General features: G+C 42.0%; 1 protein-coding gene across 1 annotated transcript in view; it reads left to right on the forward strand.

Annotated features, from left to right (window-relative positions):
* scin (scinderin) overlaps positions 1-24601 on the forward strand; it is a 124020-nt gene that overhangs the window by 35041 nt on the left and 64378 nt on the right. Inside the window, exons 4-6 of the mRNA XM_052015922.1 lie at positions 3536-3685; positions 21337-21429; positions 23465-23597. Coding sequence (XP_051871882.1) covers positions 3536-3685; positions 21337-21429; positions 23465-23597 — 376 coding nt within the window. The remainder of the gene's footprint in view (positions 1-3535; positions 3686-21336; positions 21430-23464; positions 23598-24601) is intronic.

Raw genomic sequence — 24601 nt, forward strand, 5'->3', positions numbered from 1 at the left:
AAGTGAATCATTGCCTTAACTGGAAAGACTCTTCGAGTACTTGGACAATGGGAAGGCAAGAGGTGAAAGGACAGATAGTGCACCTCCTCGGGTTGCATGGAAAAATGCCAAATGATGGAGAGCAATGGGCAGGGTTGGAAGAGCGGACACAAGAGTCACGAAGGGAAGGAATTCTTTAAAATGGTGAAAGGGAAGGGGAATATATGCCTGGTAGTGGAATCTGGCAGAAATTGCAAAGGATGATCCATTGAATGCAGAGGCTGGTGGGGTGAAAGGTAAGGACTGGGGGGGACTCTGTTCTTGCTCTGTCCAGGAGAAGGAGTGAGAGCAGAGGTGTGGGAAGTAGATAAGATGCAGGCAAAAGCTTTGTCCATTATGGTAGAGGGGAGGTCATGGTTGTGGAAGAAGGAAGAGATTTCAAAACACCTGTGCACCTCACCGTGCAACGGTGACAGAGGAACTGAGACACAGGAATAGAGTCCTTTCAGGAGCAAGGTTGGTGGAAGTATAAGCAAGGTAGCTGTAGAAGTCTGTCAGCTGGCAGTAGATGTTTGGGGCTCACTTATTCCCCGAGATGGAGATGGATAGATCCAGAAACTGAAAGGAAGAGGTGGACCATGTGAATGTGAGAGCAGGGCGGAAATTTGCGGCAAAAGTAATGATATTTTCCAGTTCTACATGGGTGCAGGAAGTAGCACCAGCGCAGTCATTGATGTATTGGAAAAAAAGGTCAAGGGAGTCTGTTCAAGTACGACTGAAACGAAGACCGTTCCACATGTCCAACAAAAAGACAGGCATAGCTTGGCCCCATGCAGGTGTCCATTGCTATACTTTTGATCTGGAGAAAGGGAGTAGAGTTGAAGAAGACGTTATTTGATATGAGGACAGCTTTAGCCACGTAAATCACCGTGTTATTGGAGAAGAACTGGTTAGGCCTCTGTTCAATGAAGAAGCAGAGAACCCGCAGACACTCCTGATGTGGGATGGAGGTGTAGAGGGATTATACATTCATGGTAAGATGAAATGGTTAGGACCGGGGTATTGGAAGCTGTCAAAGTGGCGGAGGGCACCTGAAGTGTCACGGAGGTTGGTGGAAAGGACTGCATATGGGGAAAAGAGGAAAGAGTCACGCTAGGAAGATATAAGTTCAATGAGGCAAAAGCAGGCCAAAAAAATAGGTCTGTCTGGTCAGTCCTGCTTGTGGATCTTGGCCAGACGTAGAAGAGGGCTGGGCAGAGATCTGGCACTACAACATTGGAGGCTGCGGAGGGGAGACCTCCCAAGGAAATGAAATCCATGACTGCATGGGGACAACAGCCTGATGTTCAATGGTAGGATCATGATGCATGGGATATGACTAAGAGCTCTTGTTTGGTATCTGCGAGATAGGTCCTCTTCAGGATGGCTGCCGGTGACCAGTGGAGTTCCATGGGGGTCAGTGTTGGGACCACAACATTTCACTTTATACAGTAATGATCTGGATGAAGGAACTGATGGAATTGTGGCCATGTTTGCAGACAATACCAAGACAGGTGGAGGAACAGGCAGTGTTGCAGAGACAGGAAGTCAGCAGAAGGACTTGGACAAGTTGGGAGAATGGACAAAGAGGTGGCAGATGGGATACAGCGTAGGGAAGTGTATGGTCACGCACTTTGGTAGGAAGAATAAAGGTGTAGACTATTTTCTAAATGAGGAGAAAATTCAGAAATCAGAGGTGCAAAGGGACTTGAGAGTCCTAGTTCAGACTTCCCTCAAGGTTAACTTGCAGGTTGAGTCAGTAGTAAAGAAGGGAAATGCAATGTTAGCATTCATTTCGAGAGGATTAGAATATAAAAGTAAGGATGTACTGCTGAGGCTTTATAAGGCAGTAGTCTGACCATATTTGGAGTATTGTGAGCAATGTTACGCCCCATTTCTAAGGAAGGATGTGCTAGCCCTGGAGAAGGTCCAGAGGAGGTTCACCAGAATGATCCCAAGAAGGAAAGACTTAACATACGGGGAGCGTTTGATGTCTCTGGGCCTGTACTCAATGGAGTTCAGAAGGACGAGGGGGGATCTCATTGGAACCTACCAGATACTGAAAGGCCTAGATAGAGTGGATGTGGAGAGGGTGTTTCCATTAGTAGGAGAATCTAGGATCTGAGGGTACAGCCTCAGAATAAAGGGATGTCCCTTTAAAACTGAGTTGAGGAGGAATTTCTTCAGCCAGAGGGTGGTGAATCTGTGGAATTCATTGTCACAGAGCATGGTGGAGGCCAAGTCATTGTGTGTATTTAAGGCAGAGATTGATAGTTTCTTGATTGGTAAGGGGGGGTTAAAGGTTGTGGAGATAATTGGGATGAAAAAAATCAGCCATGAATGAATGGCGGAGCAGACTTGATGGGCCGAATGGCCCAATTCTGTTCCTATATCTTATGGACTCTTATGGGCTTATATTGGTCAGTTTGCCAGACAGCAGCAGCGCCACCCTTGTCGGTAGGTTTGGTGACGATGTCAGGATTGATTCTTTGTGAGTGGAGTGCTGCAAGTTCGGAGGGTGGTAGGTTAGCTGAGTGAGACAAAGAATCTTAACTACCTCTTAATTGTCCCATTATTTCACCCTCTCAGAAAAATTCCCTTAGTTCCACTCATTGTCCTCCTCCACCTTCTGTCCTACCTTGACTAACTTTCTCATTTCTATGATCTGAAAAGTAACCTGTTCCCCTTTCCTCAGATGCTGCCAGACCTGCTGAGATTTTCCAGCATTTTCTGTTTTTATTTCAGATTTCCAGCATCTGCAATTTTTTTTTCATTAGGTGTTGGACATGATCATTGCAAGTAAGTATTGCCCCTACCAAACGTTTTAAGCACCAGATTATCCTACTATGAGCTAATGGATTGACCCAGCTCATCTCCTCCCTCCAACTCCACACTCCCGGCAAAACCATCCTGTTGGGATTAGGGGTAAAAATGCCTGAAATATCTCTGCTTCTCTCAAATCTTTCCAACCTGAAGGTCTCCCAGCTTTGCTTAGGTGCTCGTCTGTTTGGACATACAATGGAGGAAGCAGAGGTGAGGAGGTTGGGAGAACCTCCTCCTGACTTTGATGCTTAGCAGTCCTCTAGGCCTGTGTCTGTCTTGTTTGGAAACCATGGAAATTTCAAGGCCACATAAAGCAGGTGAAGAATTGAGGAAGCAGACCTCTGTCACTTCTTGCTGTTTACAATGCTGGTGACTTGAATGAGCTGCAAGGACACAGGGAAAAATTGAACTTACTGTCCCAAAGATTTAGTTACAAACACAAATGAATATGAAATATCTGTTCTATAAACTTTAAGAATTATTTTGTGTTGGGGATAAACTAAGGGTAACAATCTTTAAAATTGGATCTAATATGCTAGCAATGTGCATCAATATTGTAATATTTCCTTTTATATTCCCTGCATTACCAGTCTAGGGACATAAGCATAATGCCATCATAGCAGTACAGTTCAAATTACTGAGGTCACAGTAATGGAAAACTTTGATCTTAATACTTTTATCTTATACTCAACAGGTTATTTATCAGTGGTGTGGCTCAAAATGCAATAAGTTTGAGCGTCTAAAGGCTGCCCAGGTTGCTGCAGGCATTCGAGACAATGAAAGAAATGGCAGAGCACAACTTACTGTTGTTGAGGAGGGTCACGAGCCAACAGAGCTTATTAAGGTAAGAGCTTTACTGGTGATTATATTTTTGACAGAAATAACATCTAAATGTAATTATTGCAGCATTAAGCCAACAATCTTTTTGCTCAATTATTGTCCTCAAATGCCTAATTATCCCCTTTCCTCTTGTGATCGCAACATGGTTTAGAAACCGTGTCATGGATACTGGCCCTCAACTGCTAAAATACAATAAACTGAACAGAGGATAAAGACCACCAACTTAATTTTAAAAAGGATTCTGTAATGAAGAAACAAAATAGACAGATAAAATTTTCTCAATAGTGAAAACTTATGGGGTAAAGCAAGGCAGTTGGAATTGCCTGATGATTGAGAAAGTGATGCTAACAAGGAAGGGCCCAGATTCTGGTGGGTAGAACATGCTGCCTGTAGTTGCTGCTGGGTTCCTCATTGCCTCACACCTACCTGGACTTGGAAGGCTGAACTTGCTGACCAGGGGAAAATGATGGATGCTAAAGAAATGAGGGAAATGAGTGATGATGTCTTGGACCACATATGAATTACTAGGGAGGAGGTATTGGCAGCCTTAAAGTGCACTAAGGTTGATAAATCCCAGGGCCTGACCAAGTGCATCCTCGGCCTTGTAGGAAACTAGGGAAGAAAATGCAGAGGCCCTTGCTGAGATATTTGCTTCATCATCAGCCACAGGTGAAGTTCAGGAAGACTGGAGGGTGGCTAATGTTGTACCGTTATTTAAGAAGGGCAACAAAGACAAGCCAGGGAACTGCAGGCCACTGAGTCTGATATCAGTGGTGGGTAAGTTACTGGAAGGGATTCTGAGGGACAGGATCTATCAACTTTTGGATAGGCAAGGCCTAATTAGGGATAGTCAGCACAGCTTTGCATGTGGGATGTTGTGTCTGACAAATCTCTTAGAGTTCTTCGAGGAGGTAACCAAGAGGTTAGATAAGGGTAGGGCAGTGGACGTTGTCTATATGGACTTTAGCAAGGCCTTTTACAAGGTCCCTCATGGCAGGCTAGTCTGGAAGGTTAGACCACATGGGATCCAGGGAGAGATAGCTAATTAGATTCATAATTGGTTCGATGGAAGGAAGCAGAGGTTGATGGTTGTAGGTTGTTTCTCGGACTGGAGGCTTGTGACTAGTGGTGTGCCGCAGAGGTCAGTGCTGGGACCTTTATTGTTTGGTACTTATATAAACAATGTGAATGTACAAGGAATAGTTAGTAAATTTGTGGATGACACTAAAACAGGTGATACCATAGCCAACGAAGGAGGTTATTAAAAATTACAGGGGGATCTGGATCAACACGTTTCCTGTCCCACCAGGGGCAAAAAAAGCCTTGACCATTGCTATACAAACATTAAAGGTGCCTACCTAGAAACGGAAACAGGAGGATCCCGTACAGAAAGTCACATAGTGCTGGTCTGAGGAAATAGATGAGCTTCTATGTGACTGCTTTGAGTCTGGTCCATATTCAATGACTTAGCTGTCAGCCTAGGTGAGTACGTCACCATCATCATGGACTTTATCAGCAAGTGTGTTGAGGACTGTGTACCAAAGAACATAATCCGGGTGTTCCCAAACTGGAAACCATGGATGAACCGGGAGATCCACTCTCTACCAAAGTCTAGGACTGCAGCGTTCAAATCACGTGACCCTGACCTATATAAGAAATCGAGATATGACCTCTGTAAAGTTACCAGAGATGCCAAGAGACAATACCAGTCCAAAATCAAGTCCCAGACCAGCTGCCAGCTGTGACAGGGCTTACATACTATAATGGGCTACAAAACAAAGTCGGGCAGCATTGCTGACAACAGCGCATCCCTTCCTGATGAGCTTAACGTATTCTATGCACGTTTTGTAAAGAAGGGGAGTGGAATGTCACCACTCATCCCGACAGCCTCCAATGCACCTGAACCCGTGGTCACCGTTGCAGACATAAGATCAGTCTTCCGGAGAGTGAACCTGTGGAAAGCATCTGGCTTGGATGGTGTCCCTGTCCATGTCCTTAGATCCTATGCAGATCAGCTGGCAGGGGTATTTGCAGACATTTTTAATCTCCCCCTGCTTCAGTCTGCTTTAAGAAGACTACTATCATCCCGGTACCTAAGAAAAACAAGGTAATGTGCCTTAATGACTACCGTCTGATAGCTCTGACATCCACCATCATGAAGTGCTTTGAGAGGCTGGTCATGGTACGCATCAACTCCAGCCTCCCAGACAACCTCAACCCATTGCAATTCTCCTACTGCTGATAAAGGTCCACAGCAGACACCATCTCTTTGGCCCTACACTCATCTCTGGAGCATCTGGGCAGTAAAGACACCGACGTCAGACTACTGTTAATTGACTACAGCTCTGCCTTCAATACTATAGTACCAAGCAAACTCATCACCAAACTCCGAGACCTGGGACTCAACACCTCCCTCTGCAACTGGATCCTTGACTTCCTGACCAACAGACTGCAATCAGTGAGGATAGGCAGCAACACCTCCAGCACGATTTCTCTCAACACTGGTGCCCCACAAGACTGCATCCTCAGCCCCTTACTCTACTCCCTATACTCTCATGACAGTGTGGCCAGGTTCTGCTCTAACTCCATCTACAAGTTTGTAGATGATACCACCATCGTGGGCCATTTCTCAAATAACAATGAGTCAGATTACAGGAAGGAGATAGAGAGCTTAGTAACATGGTGTCATGACAACAATCTTTCCCTCAATGTCAACAAAACAAAGCAGTTGGTCATTGACTTCAGGAAAGAGGGCGGTGTACATGCTCCTGTCTACATCAATGGTTCTATGCATGTTTTGACAGAAGGAGATTGAGGGGTGACCTTACAGAGGTGTACGAAATCATGAGGTGTACAGATAGGGTGAATGCTCATAGTCTTTTTCACAGGGAAGGGGAACTAAAAACTAGAGGGCATAGGTTTAAGGTGAGAGGTGAAATATTTAGAAGGGACCTGAGGGCCAACTTCTTCATACAGCGGATGGTGCGTATGTAGACTGATCTGCCAGAGGGAGTGGTTGAGGCAGGTGCAGTAACATTTAAAAGACATTTGGATAAGTGGGTTGGGGGGGTGGGGGGGTTTAGAGGGATATGGGCCAAACACGGATAAATGGGACTAGCTTGGTGGGCACCTTGGTCGATATGGACGAGTTGAGCTGAAGGGCCTGTTTCCATGCTGTATTACTTTCTGAATCTATGATTTGGAGAACCTCCTGGACCTGATCAGCTCCAAACTTCTCACATTTACTGACTTTAGCCTTTTGTACACTTATTCCCACCCTCTGGCTCACCTTTATGTAAAGCTGTTCTGGGCAATTACAATTGCACTTTGCATAAAGTTTGCACAATTTTTACTGAAATGGTAACCATAAACTTTAATTTAAAAATAAAAGGAAAGAGTAGTCCCTTTCTTAAGGAAGACAAATAATAGAGGAAGTATTTTGGCTGCTATTGCAGATCACTCAGATGTCAACGGAGCAGAGTCCTTAAGACTATCGCACACACCTGTCTGAAGGATTTTCACTGGAGTTCCTCATCATTAACTGAATTATTCCAGCCTATGGAGACCAATAATAACCCAGGTCCCACTAAATGAAAGGAGGAATTCAAGTACCAGCAATTGTTACAAGAGAGATTACACCACCGTTTCCATGTTTGAAATTCTTAATACAGAAACAAAAACAAACTAGACCTTTCAAATCTGCACAATAAGTACCAATTTTCACAGCACCTCAGCAATCTCATCTTCAAAAGCAAAAGCAACAGTTATTGAAATTTCTTGATACATATCCTAGACCTAAGAATATTGGAAAGGTTGGAACAGGATAAAGGGTATTGAATTTGTCCTTGCTCAGATCATTTACAATCTGCTGCATCTTATATTTTAAATCTTCTGAGGGGAAACAAGTGTGTAAATATGGCCTAAATTTAAAAAGGAAATGCTGGAAATACTCGGCAGGGCAGGCAGTGTGCATTGAGAGAGAAATGGGGTTGTTATCATGTCAGGATGATAAATTGGCAATTTTTCATAAACGTGGCCTGCTAACCAAAAATAATCTAATGATCTTTCAGAATATGTTTTCTCTTCTGCATCCCACTGTTCAGTCTTCTATTTTTTTCCCACATACAGCACAGTGTTATTCTATCACCCGAGCAACATGGGAATTATTGTCATCAAATGGAATAACTGATTATCTCAATCAATATGTAATCTTTGACTGAAGTCCAAATCAAATTATTAGATTCCATTTCAAAGGAACTAATGAAGACAGCATCAGATTATTTTGCTGGTGTCTGTTTCATTAACCCACTACTTCGGAGGAGGAAAACATATTCTAATCAGAAATCCTTCCGAGGCTTGTAAAATGCACTAAACTTTGGTAATTACCCTTATCTGGGTATGGGAGAGCAGAATTAACTTGGAGTGATTTAATAATTTGCTGCCTGGTAAAATTGGATTTGGAGACCTGCACTAAGCTTTGAAATTCCATCTATGCTCCCAGGTTGATGGGAGGAAGCATTTCCTAACACATACAAAGCAGGGTTATCAGTCCAACAGTTCAGCTCTTGAATTGCCCTCCTGTATTTTTTGTTTATTTTTTTCTAAAATCGTAATGATTTCCCAGTTCAGATCGCCATCTTCAAGATTGTTCTACATCTTAAAATGAGTTTCAGATCTAGAATACATACCATAAGGTTTGTGTTCTACAATGGTGAAAGAATAAATATACCATTGTTGGACAATATCTGTGTAATAGTTTTGCTTTCAAAATTTCATTCATCTATTGTTTAAAAAAATATGATTTTATGAAGGAATAGATGTACCAGCTTAAAAATAGTAAGCCAGGTTGATTGTTTTTGAGAAATTAGATAAAGTATTCAAAAAAGGCAACACAGCAGGTCATAGAGTCACACGGCATGGAAATAGGCCTTTCGGCCCAGCTTGTCCATGCCGAATGTGTTGTCCAGCGAGCTAGTCCCATCTGCCCGCGTTTGGCCCATAGCCCTCTAAACCTTTCCTATCCATGTACTAGGTGAGGGCATCCAGAGGCTTGGACCATTGATCTGAAGTCACAAATTCAATTCCCTCCATGGCCTCTGGGGAATTTAAATTCAACTAATTTTAAGAAATTAGCCTCAGTAATGTTAACCATGAAACCACTGGATTACTGTGAAAGCCTAACTAGTTCACTTACGAATTTCACAGAGGAAACCTGAGGTTGACATACCAGAATGATATAGGACCGAAAGTGTTTAGTTCTTGGGACAGAGACTAGGCTTATTCATTTGATTATAGAAGGTTAAGGAGCAATAAGATTTTAACATTTAGAATTGTTAACACGTGATAAAGTAGACAGAGAGAAATTGTTTCCTTTTTTTCTCAACCACGTCCCCTCCATCGTGGTTGAAAATCCTCTCAGCATATTCTGTTCCACTCCCACAATTCAGCTGCCATCCATCTCCCCACTCTCACAGCCATGGTGGGATTCATCTTGTCCTCACTTTCAGTCTCCACATTCAAGTGGAATATCCTCCTCAATTTCTGACAGCTGCAAAGTAACATCAGTAAAATAGTTAAGATGTGGAACATCAGTGGTTCAGTGGATGGGTGGATAGTCTTGTTACCAATAAATGTTATTAATAAAAAGTTCCTCCAAGGCGTTGGCACAGGCATGTTGCGCCATATCGCTCCCTTCTATGGAGGCACAGGAGACTGTAGATGCTGCAAGCTGGAGCAAAAAGCAAACTGCTGGAGGGCTCAGCTGGTCGAGCAGCATCTGTGGGGGCAAAGGGATAGTCGAGGTTTCGGGTTGAGACCCTGCATCACAACTCCCTTCTATGCTCCACCAATCTATAATTTCAGGGAAAGAAATTGTTCCTTGCTTGCAAGCAATAGGTGGGTTTGGAGGACACATTAGAGTAAATTTGGACATTTTACATGTGGGAAGGGTGGGAGAGCAATAGGGTGCACATTTAGTAGAAAATATTTTGTGGTTGTGGGACAGATTGGGTCGAATCTTGCAGGCTGCAGTTCGTAGCACCCATTGGGATGCTGCTGCTCAGCTATTCAACAGTAAGGCTGACTTTCACCCATATGCTGAAGAACACAGCTGTCCAGGCTGACTGAATGACAGGCAGCACTGTCTCTGCTCTTCATGTGGAGCTTAACAGCTGGCCTCAGTCTTGTTGGGAATTCCCAGCATAGGTCTGTGAATTACATCTCAGATTCAATGCCAGTCAGAGTTTAATGGGAATCTTAGACGTGCGAACAAGAAGGCAAAGGTAGATCATTGTTAAAATTATTTTACATTAGCTTAATCGTAATTGGCCTCAAGCATGTCCTCTGCTCTGCCATTTGGTATGACTGAAAAGATAAAAATAATAAAACAGAGACCCATTAACACACATAAAAATTGTTAACGGGTCTCTGTTTTATTATTTTTATCTTTACAGTTCTTCATCTGTTTGTGAGGATTTTGTATACTTAGATTAGGTTAGTTCAGAATTATTATTTCAAAGCCAGTGAAAAACTTTAGCTGAATAATTTACAAGGAAAGAACTCTCACAATGCAATCATACACTCTTGCTCAGTGGGTGATGTCTCTGTATGCCAACATGGCACCATCATTTGCTTCACTTCAGCAACTTCAGAAGATTGTTAAAGACATCTCCTGACCTTGCTGAAGTTTGCAAATGTTTATAAGAATTACAGAGCTGCTGAGTTGTTGTTCCATCTGAGCAATTAGGGTGGTGACAAGTTGATAAAGATAGGACTAATGTTTACTTTATTGTGATGCTTTAGACCACAGTAACCTCTGCAAACCAATGTAGTGTGCATTACCAGCATATCTTGCTGTATTTGTTTCTCACCTAAAAAATGAGACCTGGGCAATTAAATTTCCAGTGAGAAAATAGATTTTCTAGCGCAAGTGAGTAGAACATAATGTCAATTGAAGTGCTAAGCTGATTTGTCACAGGCTGCTAGTTTGGAACCTATTACTTCAGGTAACATTATAGGCCCAAACACAGGTTCAGCAGCAAGAAGGACACTCCTGTCTTCACCACCAGCACTTCTTAAAGGGACCATCAAGTACTTGTTAGTTGTTGGCTAATTGTCGTTTTTTTCCCTCACTGCTGGTGTGATTTTACAAGTGTTTGGTGCTTTCCACAGTCGCTCCGGGTTCAGCAGATTTCTCAATAAATTTTACCAAGCGGCACCCACTGCACTAAGTACAATAGCCCTATATTTATACTCATCATCAATGTCATTTACAGCAAAGAAGTTTGACAGTATCTCACAACGTTCTTCCCCTGTCTGGATTTGAGAGTCAAGTACTGCATTTGAGCCTAGTGTTGGGGCCTATTTGCTTTCATTCTTTCATTTTAAAGGCAAATAGTCAGACTTTCCTCCTCTTCCTTCCTACGTGACTTCAGGAACAATTTTCCTCATCACCAATGTGTTATACCTTAACATACAAAAAGCTGTCTCGACATTCAGGAAGTTCATTCATTTTCTTCAAGCCTGTTGAACACACTCGTCGACAAACACAAACCTAATAGAGACCAACCAAAATGGTATCTGACAAAGACCAAACAAGCAACACAAGGTGAGGCCCCAAAAGAAACCGTCTACAAACACAACCCTCACAGAGACCAACCAAAATGGTATCTGACAAAGACCAAACAAGCAACACAAGAGGAGGCCCCAAAAGAACCAAGACCCTGCTGGCTTGAACGAGATCAACTATCGACTGTATACATTCAATTATAAATACTACATACTTAATATATATTACTGTATAAGTAACCTCAAATTCAGACTGCAAGCATGTAACTGCTGTTAATTTGGTGGTTATGCTACCTACCTCTCACCCATCCGGTATGCAATTGTGCTGTGTAGGCTGATCCTAGAAGTCCATCACAAAGCACACAGCACACAGCACACTGCAGCATGAACACCAAGGCCAATGAATAACCAGTAGGCACAGAAAGTGGCATGCTATGTACAAGTTCAGTCCTTTCTGTAAATAATGAAGTAGTACTTGAAATTTTTTCTTGCCTCAAAGATGAAAAGCAAAATGTCTTTTGCTGAGGCTTTTATTTAAAATCAAACTGCAGATGTGGAGATTGGTTCACGTCAAATGAATTCCAATTAGCCACAAAAGAAAACAGCTTTCCCCTTCAAAACAAAAACAAAACAGCAAAACAAAACAAAAACAGCTTTCCCCTTCAAATTTCATGTGATAGCTGCAGTTTTCAGCTTCAGCCTTTGTTATGTTATTAGAGTGAAGCAGTTCTTGGCTGGTTTGCACCTTCCAGTCAGGATATACCCAGTGTTGCCCTCTGATTAATAAAGAATGTCTGTCAGTTCAGACAGCCACATCCAGTAAAGCATTTTGCACTCTTCCGGAGTGCTTTGGATACATTCAGCCTAGTGTCTGAAATCAAATATTCTTCGGGGCATGAAAACAAGTCCCACCCTTAAAGTATTTTTTTCAACAGGATGGAAAGAAAATAAAAGTGTTTCTCATGAAAGAGTTTCCCTCAGGATGTAAGTTATGTTAACTGTTAGCCACTACCACTTTTTCAAAACTGCACTGATATTTTCAGTTTACCTCTTTGGTAAAAACAGTTGTGACTTTGCATCTAATGACATACATTTACACAGTAACTTTATGTAGTGCTTTATGAAGGAGGTGTTGGTACAAACCAGAGGTGAGAAGGATTAAGATAACACAAGCAGTGAAATATTTAGCAGTATGGAACAGTTTGGAAGCTACTTGCATAAAACAGGTGGGCATTTGTTGAAAGATTAACTTCCAGTAGAGAACAGTAGTCCAGAGTCAGAAAGGATTAAAAAATGAGGCATGTGATTAGATTGCTCAGACAGCACATTGTCACAATAACACTTTGTTGATATGTTAAAGATGAAAACATGGTGGACTTTGTAGTCATTAAACTCCAGGAAAAAAAGCCACTCAGTCCTGCAGAGACAGATGAAATAGACTTCATATCAGAGAGTTAGATCAGACTGTTCTAGATTTACAAAATTTATGAAGTTAGGATCAAAAGGTAGTTGTTTCATGAATAGTCTTCCCTCCCTCTAGTTACAGACAGGTCAGGAACAGGACTATTTGATTCCATGGCATTTTATTATATTGATTCAATGATAGAATAGCCTATGCAATTAGAACAGGGCTAGAATAATATTCACTTTAGGTTTATTAGGGCTCCATGATGCCATGCTCAACCAAATGCTGGCTCAGTGTCATGGGTTTCACTCTCACCTCACCCACAGAGCTTGTAGTAGAGTCTGGAGTTTCTAAATGAGTATTAATCAATTCCATCCCTAATGTACATTTGCTGCTTTGCGTAATAGAAACATTCCAATTGTACACCAAAATGACTTCAACCACACCTCCCAGTTCCTTTATCTTTAGGTTTGACAAGAGCAAGTATAGTAATGTTATAATTTCTGCAAATCCATCACCTCCTAGTTGTCCTCCATGCCACACAATCTCTTGTTATTTATAAGATCGAAATCTAAGGTACTAAATATCCTAATGTAAACTTTCACTGGTGATCCCATCATTATTTATAGATGTAGGGGACCTCTAAGAGGTACCACCTGGAAATTAATACACATTTTCTCTGCAGCCTCTTTGCAAAGGTTAACTGCTGTGAAATTACTTCTATGGCCACTTTTTCTGGAGTAAAGTTCCACATGTGCCAACTGGCCCCCACAGTCTCATTAACTGGCTGTTCGTCATGAGTATTTCTTTTAAGTTTGCGTGTACAACCAGTCACTTGGTCAAAAGTCCTTGCTCTTTGTCCATACACCAACAGGTCACTAATTAATGATCATGAGAAGGGACCATGGCTGATTTGTCCCCCTTATTTTGTTGATGGTTGCTGAAGTTACTGGTAGTGGATCTATTACCAACTGGTCATTATCTCCACGGACTATGTAGCTTTAGTCCTTGGCCTGATTTGTTCGATATCATGTTGGTTGATAAGCAGCTAATGCATCAGAGGAGCAGGCTATGTTTCCCATATGGATTTCATTCCATGAGGAATCCATAGAGTCAACAGCCAGTTATAAAGGAGTGGATTCGAATATCATGAGTCACTCTTTATGATTTCACATTATTAAACATTCACACTAATCAAACTCTAAGTCATAATTGGACTACACCTTAATATGAAACAAAAACCATTATGTCTATACATGTTATATCCATCTTCCCTAAAATGACTAAAACATGCTATAAGAATACATAGAAATTGACTCTTACAATGACTTGGTAACAAAAGCACATTGTGACATCGAGTGTTGCTGTTTTCAAGAGCAACACATATGGATAAATGCCAAACAGCTGCTTTAATTTCATTTTGCAAATTCCCAGAAATTCCCAAAGGTACTTGATTCACATTGCTCTTGAGGTTTACTATGAAAAGATGTGGAGGTGGACAATTCCCTGCATGTTCATCTCAGGCAGAGCAATCATGAGATAGTGTTTTGTCAGGGTGGAGTAGCAGAAGGTGACTCATTCACTTCTACTACTGCCTTGAGCATTCTTCGGCTCTAAAAAAGTTAGCATAAGTAGAAATGATGATTTAACTGGTGAAATGCCGTTTGAACAACTTCTGCAGTTATCTACAAATGTAGAATCATATTTATGATACAACTATTTTGCTTAAGGTCAGATCAGGTGTTAGTGGAGCCAGTGTGAGTGTCCATCTGACTCTGATATAGGTGCAAGAAGAGTGTAACAAGGAGAGAAATTCTGAACCTCATGGAAGTTTGAGTTTGAATGAGGAAATTTCCTGTCTAAAACAAATAGAAGTTTTGATGAGAAATGGAAATGGAGACAAGAGGCCACTCCTGGAATAAACCAAATTTGGAAACCAGAAAACTGGTTCACTGGAGAAAGGACTTAGGCAATAGTTAATTTAATGACCATGGTAATGCAAATATGCATTCTTCTCAGGCACCTCTTAACCAGTTCAGATCTGTTTTACCTTTCCATCTGGAATTTGGCATTTGCCACTTGATGCAGAGTAGTTCTTGTTGTCCTTTATTTTTGCAGAATGAGTGGCACATTGGCATGGGAGGTAACCTCACACTTCCAGGGCATAGCAGGTAGCATTGCTGCCTCACATCTCCAAGGACCTGGGTTTGATCTTGACCTCAGGTGTTGACTGTGAGAAGTCTGTACATTCTCCCTGTGACTGTGTGGGTTTCTGCTGATGCTCCTCTGCACCTTCTCTAAAGCCTTGACATCCTTCCTGTGGTGAGGTGACCAGAGTTGCACGCAATAATTGTAGGACCAGAATTGTAGGCAGATCACATATCATGAGGAGATGCACAATGGCAGGCACCATCTCGCATGGTAGCAGCTGACCATGTACATCATCCAGTCCTGCACACGTTAACGAAAACATTGAGAAATCAACCGAAACACTTACACATGAAGGTTCATTCCCAAGGACATGCTGGAAGGTTAATTGCCCCTTAGTGTAAATAAATGGCAAAAAATTCAAAGGAGACTTAATGGATATGAAAGAGGGAATAAGTTGCAAGGAGAGGGGGAATAAGATTGCCCTGTTGGAAGCTGGCATGGACCCAATGGCCCAAATGGCCTCTTTCTATGCTGTAATAGGTAAGTACTACAGACCAAAAGAAACAAACCTGGAATAATCCTACACAGTAAGTTTAGCAAGTAAATCTGCTGATCCTACCTTGTGTGGATTTTTGCATAGTACTAGTCATTTCACCACTCCTCACCCCCTCCCAGACTTCCCTGCCTGCAACTATTTGAGGAAGTGTTATGAGTGGGTGGCCATAGAGTTGAATCATGAGTTTCAGAGGCTATAGATGATCTGCTGACTCTAGTTGTTATATATTGGGAATGGACCTTCGTGTGTGAGTGTTTCGGTTGATTTCTCAATGTTTTCGTTAACGTGAGCAGGACTGGATGATGTACATGGTCAGCTGCTACTATGCCAGATGGTGCCTGCCATTGTGCATCTCCTCATGATATGTGATCTGCCTACAATTCTGGTCCTACAATTATTGTGTGCAATTCTGGTCACCTCACCATAGGAAGGATGTCGAGGCTTTAGAGAAGGTGCAGAGGAGGTTTACTGGGATGCTGCCTGGATTAGAGGGCATGTGCTATCAGGAGAGGCCTGACAAACTTGGGCTCTTTTCTCTAGAGCAGCAGAGCCTGAGGGGTGATCTGTTGGAAGTGTATAAAATAATGAGGGGCATAGATAGGCTGGACAAGCAATATCTTTTTCCCATTACTGAGCGATCCAATACCAGAGGGTATGCATTTAAGGTGAGAGGGGGTAGGTTCAGAACAGACATGAGGGGTACATTTTTTACTGAGAGAGTGGTGGATGCCTGGAATGCGTTGCCTGATAGGGTGGTGGGGGCAAGTTCATTGGAGGCTGTTAAGAGGGGCTTGGATGGACACAGGAATGAGAGGAAAATAGAGGGATATGGGCATTCTGTAGGTAGGAGGGATTAGCTATGTCAGCACAACATTGCGGGCCGAAGGGCCTGTTCTGTGCTGTACTCTTCTATGTTCTATGTTCTACTGATGTGTGCAAGTGTATAACATGGCATTCAAACTCCCCCCACCACAGCTGCACATAACTGCTAACTAAACCAAGGCTGCAACCTACCCCTTGGAACCAAAGCACCAACAGCAGTAGGTCTAAGTGTACAAAACAGTTCTCGATGGAAATGATCAGTGGAAGATTAAAGATAACCTACTGTCCTTGACGTCATTCAGAGCCGCCTTGTCATTAAGTAATGTAACTATTGGTCATTCCTCCCTCCTGCCCAGCATCCTACCTTTTAAATCTTCACAACATCATTGTATCATTCCTTGCTGGTGAATGTTTTAATCCTGAGTGACGGCAGGTAGGCCCAGAAATTGCCTGGGGCAGCTTGCACTCACAAGAACACAAGAAAATAGGAGCAGGAGGAGGCCACTGGTCCCCTCAGGCCTGCCCCACCATTCAATATGATCATAGCTGATCCATGCTGGCTTCAACTCCTCATCTGTGCCAGCTCCCCAAAACCCTCAATTCCACAGTCTTAAATATATCCACCACCCACGGGGACAGAGAATTCCAGAGATTGACCACCATCTGAGCGAAGGGGTTTTGACGCACCTCAGTTTTAAATGACTGTCCCCTTTAATTTTGTAGCTATGTCCCCTTGTTCGAGATTATCCTACCAATGAAAACATATCAACCTCTACCCTGTCAAGCCTCCTTAGGATCTTATGTTTGAATGAGGTCACCTCTTATTCTTCATCACCGACGAACGCACTAACTTCAAGCTCGACTTTCGTGGATCTAGAGAAGTGAGCCTGTAGAAAGTCCTGATCCAAAATGGCAAACCCTGTGTGGCAGAAGGACATTGGGTTTTGTGTTGTGATGCATTCCCATGGGTGGGCCGTGAATTGTTCTCTCCCTGCAATAATAGAACCTTTCCTTCCACCTTGAATCATGAATGAATACGTAGATGTATTGATGTGGTATACATGTGTAAAGGCACATTGATGTAACATGACATGCCCACCACAACATAAATGATTAATATGCTTGTTATGATTAGATTTGCTGTGTGCTCTATTTTCCACAATTATCTATGCATAATCATCCACAACTTCCTCATCTGGAGTGAAATTACATATTGTCTGGCTTACAACACTTGTCACATGCTGCCTGTTCCTGTTCTTTGTCAAATTTTAATTTTAAACGGAAGAATAGTGAGATTAAGCCAATGTGATTTGCCAGGTAACTTGTGGAATCCCAATATACCTCCTTTAAATGGATATCCTGCTATATCTGCATTAACACTTCTGTGAATTATTAGCCTCGTATGAGAGTCAATCAAAATCATTTACATCTTCACTGGGTCAGTGGGTTCCCACATCTCCTATATGTGCTGTCCTCTTGTGTTTCCAGTTTTGGTGAACAGACCTTCATCTTAAAGATGACATCATTTTTAACTCTGTGTGTGTGTGTGTGTGGTTGTGTGTGCGTGTGCGCGTGCGCGCGTGCATATTAGTGGATGTGCATGAATGTGTACATTTATGCCCCTTTAGAATCTTTGGTCAATTAATGTAAGTCCACATTAGGCTTTATTTTACACACTGCACTTAGCAACCCCCTTGATCTTCATATTCCTCTGTGCAGTATGTTGTTGAATGGCTTACACTGGAGCAGATATGCACCACATATTGATGTTTTGTCATGTTCTTTAACATTGTGGCCGGACATGAGTTTTTCCCTTGTGAAACAATTGCAAAAAAAAGCCAAATTACTGGAGGAACAAAATATTTAAATACTTTTTAGTTTAAATTCAAAGGTTGGGGATCACTGCTCATGCAGGAGAAGAAAACAGAAATGGTTGTAAAAGGTAATCCCTGTAATATGAATCGAGCATTCTTGATTTAGTGATACCCAAGGATGGAGTTTAAAAACCTGAAAGTTTTCAGGATAGTAAGTACAAAGGAGAGAATGGATTCACAGCTTTGAGGCTGTGCAGTGAATCTGGATTTCAAAGCCTGAGGAGAAAACTGACAATGAAGGTGTTATACAACAAATTTAAAGGGAGTAAGGAAGGAATGTTCTGAAGAGCAATTACCATGACAGGTTGGAAAGCTGGTCAGCCTGTGATCCCCTTACAAACCTTTGAAAACTGGTGGGTTATCATGAATGCAGTGGGGGATTTAAACAATAATAAGTTTTCTTTTATTTTTATAAAAACGTTAAAAAAAATCATAAAGCAGGAGTAGGCCATTCATCTGATCCAACCTGTTCCTCCGTTCAATGAGATCATAACTGATCTTGTACCTAACTCCACTTTTTTGTCTTATCCCCTTATTCCTTGATTTCCTCAAAGGTAGCAAAACAATCCATCCAGTTTTGAATGCACACTCAATGACTGGGCCTCTGGGTATAGGGAACTCCAAACATTCAGAACCTACAGAGTGAGTAAGTTTCTCTTCACTTCTCCTCAATGGCCAACTCTTACTCTGGGAGACAATACCTTTGGTGCTGGACTGTCAGGCCAGGGGAATCAGCCTTCCACTGTCAAGTCCACCTAGCCCACATATAAAGGCCAGATGCATGTTTCCAGAGACAGTTTCCCTGACGTACTGTTGTGCAATTACATCCTGTTACTAAAGATCATGGAGCTATCTGCAGATTGTAGAGCAGCAACACAGATTTGGTGGCTGTATCTCAGTCCCCTACATTTAGTTTGTTATTCTTGGAGTATGCAAAGTCTTCATAACACAGACTGGCTTCTGACAGGCCAATGGGAGAATGGAGGACACTGATATAAAAGGTGACATTTCTGTGTATGCATTGTCAAGGACAGGAAGTGGTCCCCATGAAAGCTCCCCCCTTACGTCGTTTTCATCATCGTGGAATAGGCTTCCAGTAATCTCTTGTTGCCAGCCTGGGATGTGAAAAGGGAAGGCAGTGATGCCGAAAGTTAATGCTTAACCAATCTTGTGCAGCAGAATAGTGGGATCCTGGTGTGATTCTGTATCGCTACATGCACACTTAATGCACTGCACTGGTCCATCAACACAGGATGTGGTTCTAATGGACAGAAAGGTGGGACAAGGTTGGTCAAGGCACTTGTACTGTTAAATGTGCTGAATTAAAAGGACAAATGAGGCAACTAATTTATGGACTTAGTGTAAATCTCTAATGTACCTTAGTTGGCACTGTTGAAGAGGAATGCTGACTAACAGAAAATGAATTTACTATTCTTCTTCAACTATTTGGGCAGCACGGTAGCGTAGCGGTTAGCACAACACCATTACAGCGCCAGCAATTGGGGTTCGATTCCCGTCGCTGTCTGTAAGGAGTTTGTACGTTCTCCCATGTCTGTGTGGGTTTCCTCCGGGTGCTCCGGTTTCCTCCCACATTGCAAAGACGTACGGGTAGGTTAATTTGGGTTTAAAATGGGCGGCGTGGACTTGTTGGGCTGGAAGGGCCTGTTACCACGCTGTAAATAAAATTATTTCCCTGGGGCTTTCTTCAATTGCCTGAACAGGCAGACTGCCCATACAACATCGGAGCATTCGATAACATGAATCCCATGACCTACCTTATGTGACCATTTTGTGTTCTCTTGCTCTTCCATTAGAATGACCTCTTGTGTTGACCAGCTAAATGTACCAAACCAGCTCAGTGCATTAGGATACACAAATGTCGACACAGATTATGTTTTGAATTAAATATTGAACTTTGGTTTGAAATCATACGCATAGAAGTGAGAAGAGATAAATTACCACAATAGCAGTAAAAGCTATTAAATCAATTTCTGCTAAAAAAAAACAGGGGAAATATTAGCAAGGACTGGCCTAACAAATGTAATTTCACAGGGAAAAGTGAAAAGAGAAACCTGCAGCTGTTGGATATTTGAAGTAAAGGATGAAAAGGCTGAAACTATGAATTGTGGAAGGAAGTATAACTAACCAAGCTGCCACTTCGTGATAAAAGCATCCGAATGGTGCAAATAACTGAGATAACTGAGTTAATTATAACGGATTGGTTGCCCCTAATCTGGGCATCTTTAATGCCCCGCAGTATGGGGGCTGGGTCTATCTGTGCAGTTGGGTCCTAATTACCCACTGAAACATTTAATGCAGGTGGAACATGCATTGCACTAACTCTGCCCACATTGAGCAGCTTCGGCTGTGTTTCTTAAAAAGCCGCTGCTCAATGTTGAACACAAAGGTCAGAAGTATCTTTGAAATTTGTTTTGTTTTTGAAGCCAGAGGAAGCTGGAGTGTTCTATCTGTTTTTGCAATACGACAACAGTTGCTACCAGCTAAGATGCATCCTCTCCACTCCACAAACCTCCACCTCACAAACCTTTCACACACAGGACTCCCTGCAACTGCCATCCACGTCTCATTTGACCAAGCATCCTGTAGCCCCGGGCCAGCTGGTGTTCAGAGACAGCTTTCCAGTTAGATTCTAATGAGACTTGTGCATCATAATGGTGGCTAACCCTTCGTGCATGGTGTAGGCATATGACTGATTCATTTTGCCAGTGAGTCAAATATGCGCATACACTCACACACACATGCACGCACCACACACGCACGCACCACACTCACACACATGCACACGCATGCACCACACTCACACACACATGCACATACGCATCACACACATGCACACGCGACACACACACATATGCACGCACGCACCATGCTCTTTCACACACACACACACGCACGCACGCGCACACACCTGTCAGTATTTAAAAAGACTTATAAATGGTGTGAGGCAAAACACCCTGTCAGAATAAAGATTACAAAGTAATAACACTTGGCATTTATTGACATTTAGCTTTGAAAATCAGTCCTGACTTTAAATTAGAAATGACTTTTATGTTTCTCTATATCCCAAAAAGGCTTGAAGTTCACTATTGTCAGCCAGATGTTTTATTTTTAAGCAGCTTTTTGCTGCTTTCTAAATAATATTTAAGAGAGTAGCCACATTTGATTATAACTACCTTGGAATAGTTATTCTGTAAATAGTGTTCATGGAGATTCTAACTTTAGAAATAGCATGTTAAAAAGTTTTCCTTTTCCTCTTGCAGGTCCTTGGTGTGAAGCCAGAGCTGAAGGAAGGGGATGATGATGAAGATGTTGTTGCTGATGTGTCGAACAGGAAGATGGCAAAACTCTATATGGTATTCTGCACATTCTGGTTCCCCACCAATCCCTTTATTACCTTTATATTCACTTCACTGACATGCATGGGGTAGTTTCGGTGAATGGCAATTTACTGATATCACATTTCAAAGAAACAGCCTAGGGCAAAGTGTATGTAATGATGAGCACATTTAGATCAGGAATTTCAGCCACCCAGTGTGAGCATGGAGAAGGTAATAATTATGTAAAATTATTTAAAATCACTGCCAACATTGTTATCACTGGTGATAAAACAATAAACAGCAGACTACCAGGCTCTGCTACCCCACCCACTGAACCAGAGTAACAGCAATGCAGAAGCAGAAGAGAAGCCACTGGCCTTGTACGGCAGTATGGAGCTAGAAATGACAGAATTGCAGCCTGTTTTACCCACTGAGTTTGTCTATTGAGAGCAATAGGTTGTGAACAGTCTACCAGTTCACTACTGTTTGTCTTCTGCCACCACCCAAGATCAATTTTATCACCAGATTGCAAGTTAATCTGCACACGGAGACACGAGAGATTCTGCAGATGCTGGAATCTGGAGCAACACACACAAAATGCTGGAAGAACTCAGCAGGTCAGCAGCATCCATGGTGGGAAATAAATGTCGACTGTTTACTTCTCTCTGTAGATGCTGCCTGACCTGTTGAGTTCCTCCAGCACTTTGTGTGAAGTTAATCTGCACCTTAATTGCAGTGATACAGGAGTGTACCCAGGCCTCAGTTGAGCCTGCAGATTTATGGCCTGCCTGTCACATTGTCTGCTACCAACAATATATTAATCAGAGAGAAAGTATGTTCTAAATTTGATTTGGTTTCCTTGCTAATGAACATTAACTATTGGTTGTGGCAGCTTAGTCCGAATGCCCTTTTATTAATATTAGCCCCTCTAATTGGGTCTCTTTTTCCTGCCATAATGATTAAAGTGTCTGTTTGTTTGGAGTCGATTTTGTTAGATAAGAAGGGGTGGGAGGTTTATAAGATTATGAGAATAGGCTTTATTCAAATAGAAGAAAAATCATATTTATTTATAGCTGCTTGGAAATATGTTACATCGTATAATGGAAGCAGAAAATTCACACACTGTCTGCCCCACAACTACGTTGACTTCCATATGATTGGGGTCGCTTGTACAACTGGGGAAGATTGTGAGCCTAATCAGCTCTTCTGCTGAATGGAGTGATCTTAGCCGGTGATAAGAACAATGCCAGCTTTGAGCTGGAAGGGGAAGAGCAGTCAGCAGTCAGAGCTGATGCAATGGGCCCTAGTGGAAAAGCAGCATAAGGTGTGGAAAGGATCGGGCTCAGCTTTGCTTTCTGTTTCCTCAGACTGGAATCACTCAGCTTGGATGCCAAATGATTGATTTTATTTTTAAAAAGTTCAATTTTCAGTATCTGGATGTCACTAGCAAGGCAGCATTTATTGCCCATCCCTAATTGCCCTTGAAAAGATGGTGTTGAGCCACCTTCTTGAACGGTTGTGTTCCTGCTCTGTTTGAACATAGTGGTAATGTACAACTCATGTGTTGCTGTGCCACTACAGAGGGAGTTTCAGAGCCAGCCAACATGGAGTGGGTTGAGAGTCACATATAGGCCAGGCTGGTTAAAAACAGCAGATTTCATCCCGTGAAGGACATTATTGAACCTGATCAGTTTTTACAACAAATGGGTTTTTTTGTTTTAGTGCTCATTATTCCTTGGAAAAGTTGTAATTGTTTTCCAAACTCCAGATTATTACCTGCATTTAAATTCCACACTACCGTGGTGGGATTTGTACTTCGGTCTCTGGATCTCTAGTCTGGTAACTTACCATCTCAATACCTGAACTGTACCATTTCTATGCCTCTAATCTGAATAGCTGAGTTAAAATTATATTGAAATAATTTTTAATATGAAATGCTTTAAAACATGGATTCAGCTCTGTAGAACTCTGTTGATCTTTGCAAAGGTTTAAAAATGAATTAAAAGAATATTAACAACCATATATCTGCACACAGTGATGAAAGATATAGTGTGTATTGGTCTTTCTTCAGGTCTCGGACGCCAGTGGATCCATGCAAGTTTCACTGGTATCAGCAGAAAACCCTTTCTCATGTGATCTGCTTTTGACTGAGGAGTGCTTCATACTGGACAATGGAGCAGATAGAAAGATATTTATTTGGAAAGGTATGAATATTAATAATACTGAAGAAAGGCTAGCTTGGACCTTTTTTTTGCAGAAGGAATTGTTATTTATTTCATAATCTATACAGCCACTGGCATTGAAGTGCATAAATTATAAACTCAAATATTTTCTCCAGCAAATACTTTTATTCCAGAAAATTGATCTGTGTTATTATTGTGTGAATGACATGCAGATAAACAGCATGTAGATGATATACTGTATGTTATGTATAGTGGTTCAGAGGCTCTATGATAATAATTGATAATGAGCTCAATCAATTGGGATGATCACCCAGCTATTTCTTTGTAATCAGCCTGCTTTGAGGAAATAAAAACAGAAAATGCTGGAAACACTCCAGCATCTGTGGGGAAAAAAAACAGAGTTGATGTTTCAGGTTGAAAGTGCAATGTCAGAACTGGCCGGGAGAGAAAGGGTGAGAGCAGAAGTGTGGAAATAGATGAGGTAGGGTCCGGGCTCTTTCAGCAATGGGAGAGGGGAAGCCACAGTTAAGGAAAAAGACATGTCCTGATTAACCTATTAACCAGATGGCTCTGTAAACATTGGGATCATCTGAGTGAACATGTCAGAGATATTTTCTTTGTCCTATCTGTTCCTCCCAATGTCTCTGCAACCTAAAACTGACTTGTTTTCTTATATTCCCAGTTCTGAAGGCCAGGAACGTTAACTCTGTTTCCCCTTCCACATTAGCTGCCTGGCTTGTTCAATGCTTCCATCATTTTCTGTTCCTACTTCAGATTTCCAGCGCCTGCAGTTTTTCTTTACTTTCAGTTATTGATTTGAGGAACCATGTCCAGACCCTGTGGAGATGCAACAGCAGACCACTTCACAGCTGTGACATTAAGACTTTATTTCTGCATTTCCAGTTAGGTTGTTCTACATAGGTACACAGCCAGACCCCTCAACCCGTTTTTACCCAAGAAAACAGTTGCACGTCCGGTGGGCTGAATCATACGTCTGTGGCTGGTAGTTCTGTGAAGACTGCTGA

The sequence above is a fragment of the Pristis pectinata genome, chromosome 5 (genome assembly GCF_009764475.1).
Source record: "Pristis pectinata isolate sPriPec2 chromosome 5, sPriPec2.1.pri, whole genome shotgun sequence".
NCBI lineage: Eukaryota > Metazoa > Chordata > Chondrichthyes > Rhinopristiformes > Pristidae > Pristis > Pristis pectinata.